Raw genomic sequence first — 6,482 nt, forward strand, 5'->3', positions numbered from 1 at the left:
CAATTATACGGTACAATAAATTAAATTAAGTAGTTGCTTCAAATCTACCTCGAATTTAGTCTCGCGTAGACAGACCTTTTTCGCCCCGTGCCAGAAAGCAACGGTCTCAAAAGGTCTGCTTACGCGAAAGTACTAGAAACTGCTGATTTACAATTCTAATGAATCTAACGCAGCCACAAATCTTAAATTACAAGAATCGTACCAGTAATTGAAATTGACCTTCGAATTTCGATCTAATAAAATCACGAACGTAAAAATTAACCGTTAATTAAGAAATCCAAAGTTAACTGCAATATCATACAGTGTGGCCGGTGATCATGCGCGACGGGTATAGATGGCAATAGTTCCTATCCAATTTCAGACTGTACTTGAAATCTATACAAAGCATTAATTCAAGTGTCCGAACTGTGCGTCAAAATCACGTGCTGATGTTAATGCGATTTTATCAAAAGCGCCGTTGGCGGTAGACAGTGCTAATACGCTTTCGTCTCCATGCAGCCTAAAGTGTCATACTAGAGACAGCCGTGTTGACAGCTTGCATGTATTCACTGTCTCTTGTGCTCTTTGCCTTCTTCAGTGCTCGCAAACAAGGTAAACGACAAACACGTTCTACAGCTCTATACACCGTTATTATATCATGCCGCCAACTTCCATTACTTTTTATGTAGAGGCAGTCGCCTCGTTTGAGCTGTGTCGTCTTCGACGAGGATTCACAATCGCTCAAATTGAGCCCTCTAATGCCACCATGACCTATGGCTGTGAGTTGACGTCTAACAGCAGCTCGGAGTATCATTTTTTCTCGTCTTATGAGTCGGCCAACCGCAACCAGACCGTTGTCATCCTACTAGCTCGAGAATCAAGACAACCTAAATGCCACCTTCGCCTGTTTCTAGTGTCTTATGAGTATATACACTGGCGCGTGACGGCAGACTCTCGTATTGCTGTGGACTTAATTAGACTGGTAAAAATTTGGAAAAATATATTTTGTTTGGTAATCGCTCTGTTTTATATTTTATCGTTTATTTGTTAGAGTTCTCCGCCTGGCACGCCAAATGCAACCATTGATATAGACGCTACGTCAATTATCTTGAAAAATCCTATAAGACGTGCCTCGTTTTACAGTGGAATATGGCCGCCCACCGGTCAGTTTGTTGAATGGACTCAAAGACCGTTAAAAGCGTTTGCTCGAATGAAAAAATTGGGACATTTGAGATCTCTCACTGCGGTCTGGAAATCTTCCATTGTAACAATTCCTCTAGGAGTCAGCAAAGTGCAAAGAAGAAGTGTCGCCCATGACATCGCAAACGACACTACTAAAATCAAGAAATTTCAAAAATATGCTTATACGTCTACCAACAGATCAAAACATTGGAAACATAATCAGAGTTTGCTACTTTTGCGTTTCCCTTTTATAGCAAATTTAATTTTGTTTATTTTTCAGGTAATGATAGTTGGAGTTGCAACTGCGCGACGTTACCGTCTCATCCATTGCAAACTTTCGGCAGCTGCTATACAAATGTGTACGAGATAAATGTCGTGGCAGCCGTCTCCGCAACTGTGTCTTCATTTTGCATCACGGTCATCGTCGTGGTGACCGTTTCCCTAACTACGAAAAGAAACAAGCGAATTTTCGACGTGTGACGGCGTACAAAGGTGTCCAGCAGATATAGTAAATAGTGCAAAAGAAATTGAATAGTAGGATTGAGAATGACACGTCAACATCTAAAATTTTAATTTACATGTGGCACCTAGCTTACTTTTTACAGACTTATTTCAGTTGGTTGTACTTAGAAAATAAATAATAACAAAGGTCATTTTCTCGTCTAATTGCCGAGCGTAGTAAGGTTTCTAATCCGGGTCCACGGGTCCACAACAGGAAGGAGCATGGTGCTATATGGCAATTCATCGAGCTCTCGGTATATATATATAGATATATATATATATATATATATATATATATATATATATATATATATATATATATGTATATACATGTACACACGAACCTCAAATTTATCCTTTCCACGACGACGTTTCATTATAAGACCTACTTCAAAAAATCGTTTCCTTGTCCGACTACCGATCAGTATAGAAACGATTCGTGCAAGTGACCAAACGGCAAATAAAAAGTTTCATAAAGTTTCGTTACCCCATCCTTTTGTATTGTAGATAGGGATTGCGTGTACTTGACAACCAAGAAACACCTTTATTAGCTGAATGCCACCTACAGTCAACTATTCACACTTCCCGTACTACGGTCAATCCTTTACTACACTGTGCGGCATCTAACACTGTTGATAGTCAATGTTTGCCGATAGAATATTTTATGTCAGTAAATACCATACCACTGTCGATCGTTACAACGTTAATGAGAGCATACCTAGACTGTACATTTCAATTGCCTTGATCACGATCGAGAAACGACGACTACCTGTACCAGGCCTATAGACGTAATCTAAACTACTAGAAAGTTTGCATGTTTCCCTTCATGACAGCTAGGGTTTCAACAAATACTTATTGTCCAGCTAGGACTCGGCGTTTCAGTTGACGGTCAGAAAACTCCGTTGGACGTGTTACTCACCAACGCGAGGCTCCTACGGATACCGTACAACTAGTTAAGCTAAAATTAAACAAAGTCTTTCGATTAAAGAGTAACTAAAACGCAAAAGTAAATTTCTTTACGTTGGAAATTGATAGTTCTAGTTGCATACGTAACAACAAAATAGTTTTAGAATTTTAAGTTAAGTCTTTGCTGAGATATAGCAGGTCAAAGTTGCTTCCGGTTCTTCAACTTCCGAGAACGCATTATAAGGGCGTAGTGTATTGTGACGTCATAGACTCCACGCCAGCGTGTGTTGTAAACAAAGGAATCTGTGGCGGAAGAATGTCTCGGTGGGTTACGTGGCTGCAGGATGCACCAATTCGCAAAGTCATACGCAATCGTGTTTCGACTTCCGAAGATCCCCAAGCTAAGAAAAGAGTGGGAATTGCAAATACGGAGGACAATTGCAGAGACGTTTGTGTCGTCCGGGCGACTACTGCTGAGTACAACGCGTGCTACTGACTGGACATGAGTCTGTAGTAGGCATTTTGGCCTAATTGCTTCGAGATACGTACATTCGGGTCTATTGGAGAGCTTGGTCTGGGTTGTAGAAGAGCGAAATTGACGTCACCATTTTCCAACTACGAGTCTCCACTCCAAGATCACAGCACTCTGGAACCTTTGAAATAGACAAGGAGAGCCGTAATTAAGAAGCGAGAGGGTAAGGAAGACTCTCGTGCAGCACTAAAAGTACTGCAAATGGCTAGGAGAGGTCAGACTCTTGATGACTATATAGACTCACCTCTTGATCATCACGTGTAGTGAATGCAGTCGTATGCGTTACAGTATACTGTACAGTGAAGTCAAACCTGGTGTCAACGTGAATTGAACGTACGAACTTCAACTCATTTTGTTCTCTTTCTCACAGCAATAGCTAGAGTTTAGCATTAGCTCACCACTGTGCCACTATTGTTGCTAGTATTCGACATTATTATCGCGTCATTATTTGAGACAACCTCAAATACGTTTTGACCGCTCATGCACTCCACACGAGTACGTATCCATCATCTCACAACGACCACAGCTGCACCTATGATGGTTGTTTACTTACCCGGATATGGATCAATTACGTTTGCTACTCCTGCTTCTACTTGCGATGATGACATGCTATCGTGTAGCCTGTCCTCCTCCTCCTCCACTTCCAAGGCAGAAGGCGATCAATGCTTTAGAGACACTGTCGCTAAACTCCAACCTGTGTGGTCTAGTCACTATATAATGGCTCCCAGAAGATCTTCATCCTGCGATTCATGCGATGACGGAACGTTATCATCACGTGAAAATCTCCAGAGGGGTCTTCAGAAGACTCACCGTTACTGCCGTCGTCTCTACCCTAGCAGCGTTGCCTTAGATATGAAGATGCAGTCATTTTCACAGGCCACTGAGTATACAGACGCACACGCGTCTCCCCTCTGTGACGTCAAACACACCACGCCTGTTATAACGCGTCCGAAACTTGAAGAACCGGAAGCAACTTTGACCTTGTATATCTCAGCGAAGACTTAACTTAACTTAAAAATCTAAAACTACTTTTCCTATCATGCATGCAACTAGAACTATCAATTCCAACATAAAAGAATTTTTAGATTTTTGCGTTGCAGTTACGCTTTAAACTAGGGGTGATCAAAGTCGAGGAGGTGCACGTGCCAATACAATTAATGCCTGCATCAAATCATCACGTTTATGCCAACACGTTCAAACAATTCTTTAATATCTAACACAAGAGCTAATCTCTACGGTAACGCTAACGCTGCCGAGTTTCCAAGTCTCTTGCTGCGAGTTGCATGAAATGGTCACATTCCGATACTTGAAAGACATGATGCCATTTTCATCATCAATTAAGATCTTGGAACCGTTACCAACTCTCCTCATATCTTGATAGAGCGCGTGTATACCCACCGTCATTAGCTAGCGAGACTTTGAACGGCTAATGCTAAGAGGTATTCTTACACAACACAATTTCTCCATTTGTGATATTGACTGAGAAATGCTTCAGCAGTTTTCTTGAGACTAAAATATATAAATCAATTGATACGGTCAAAGATGATGCAATACACTATGTCTGGCAGTTTCTTAGCTCCCTGAATCCAGCTGGTATCCCTCCTCTCAGATTGGCTCTAAAGGTGGAAATTCCTCTAATTCATCTTTGAAATCTGACTCCTAGAATAGCATAAGGCACACGTCTGATACTAAAGGATGATGAAAAACTGACTGGAAGCAACTATTGCTACAGAACCACATAAAGGCCAATACGTGTATCGCAAAATCTACCACTATTTCCTAGTGAAACTGGAGCTTGAGTGTCCAATCGGCCGTCTCCCTCAGTGGCGTAGCGTCCAGTCCGACCGGTCCGGCCATGGCCGGACCGGTTTTTGAAATATGCACTTTCGCCAGACGCTCAATGGCATCAACTTCCGTTTTAAGGGTATAGCCGATTAAATAAGTAATATATTTCTGCTCATGCAGTACTTTGTGCGTCGGCCTTGCGTTCTCCAGACGTCAGTTGAAGGTACTGTACAGGCTCGGAGACCCAGCCGATGCGAGGCTAAGATGTGTGCAGGTAATGCACGGAGGTCCGAGGCCGCTAAAAAGACCCGTTCATCTCAGAGGTAGTGAGCACAGACTTCGCATTTTTGGAAAGTTCGATTAAGGTTATGAGCAGCAATAAGTATCAGTTTTAGAATTAGACATGGCTGTCATTATAGTTCTCGTTAATTAAAGTTGTCCCGCCCATCTACTAGCGTGCGCTACATTGTCCAGCCCACTAGCGCGCGCTAGGCCGGACCGGTTTTCATTTACTTCCTACGCCCCTGTCCCTCAAGCAGCTGGAGTCTAGACACTAATGCCTAGGTGATACTGGATTGCCGTTTCGTTGAATTTAAACGACTTCAGTTTCCAGTCTATCAACAAGGCCCCAGGGCAGACCTTAGCTGTGGCAGGTCTGGATCTACATAAGCCACCCTCTATAACCATGGATAGCTATATGCTGGCATTTCTAGAGTTTCACCAAACAGAGACAAACTGTCTTGGCAAAGAAGGCAAACCGAGAAGCATAGTACGTGTACCAGGAAGTGATGTCAACAAGATGACTATCTTTATATTCACTGCACGCGTCATGGGCATGCCAGCACTACTTATGATGCAAGAGCAGTTCAACAGCGAGTGAACCAGAGTTAGCAGGGTTCTCCTCAGGCATCTCAACGATTGGCGGGCCGCTGTGTCGTAGACTATTTTTATGGTCTAAGTAATATTTTATATTCAATTAAGCAACCGGTTATTCTTCGGTCGATAGTTACAGCAGATGTTAATGTTTTAACTTAGCTACAGGAGGTTGAATGTGAAGCACAGCCATCTCAGGTTGTGGATTGCCGTTTCTTTTTGTGGCTTTGGTTGTCTATAGCGCAGATGATATTGGCTCCGAAAGCACCTCATGGTATGTTGGGATATGCCTTTGCCTGTTCTAATCAACCGATTTCAGTATGAAAATACTGCATAGTCTATTTCAGGCTGTGGCTTTGGCTTCTCTCAGCCCACCGAGATTGAGTTCGAAAGTACTGCATGGAATCTCAGGTTGTGGCTTTGCATGACTGTTTTGTTGTGTCTTTGGCTGGTTACTGCTATAGGTATCATGTACAGGTACATTTCGAGCAGATCATATTACGTTCTACCAATATCTTCAACGACAACTGAATATTCGCCGCCTTTTGATCATGCCCACACAACCCAATCTTTTGAAATAGTATGTGGACATCACTGATGAGGCACATAAGGCGCGTTTGATTTGAAATTACTGATGAGACTCTCGTTAAATTTAGTTCGGAAACTGTACTAAGAACCTGTCCTGACCTGCAGTTCCATGCAAGCAGCTGGAACTAAACTGGCA

The 6,482-nt window shown here is 42.4% G+C and overlaps 1 protein-coding gene across 1 annotated transcript; it reads left to right on the forward strand.

Moving 5' to 3' along the window:
• Positions 1 to 637: 637 nt before the first annotated feature.
• Positions 638 to 1,808, forward strand: LOC134184717 (uncharacterized). The gene is made up of 3 exons (XM_062652461.1): positions 638 to 961; positions 1,031 to 1,385; positions 1,442 to 1,808. The coding sequence occupies exons 1-3, from the start codon at positions 638 to 640 to the stop codon at positions 1,639 to 1,641; spliced, it is 879 nt and encodes a 292-aa protein (XP_062508445.1). The 3' UTR covers positions 1,642 to 1,808.
• The last annotated feature ends 4,674 nt before the right edge of the window (positions 1,809 to 6,482 follow it).

This window comes from Corticium candelabrum, chromosome 9 (genome assembly GCF_963422355.1).
Source record: "Corticium candelabrum chromosome 9, ooCorCand1.1, whole genome shotgun sequence".
NCBI classification, from domain to species: Eukaryota; Metazoa; Porifera; class Homoscleromorpha; order Homosclerophorida; family Plakinidae; genus Corticium; species Corticium candelabrum.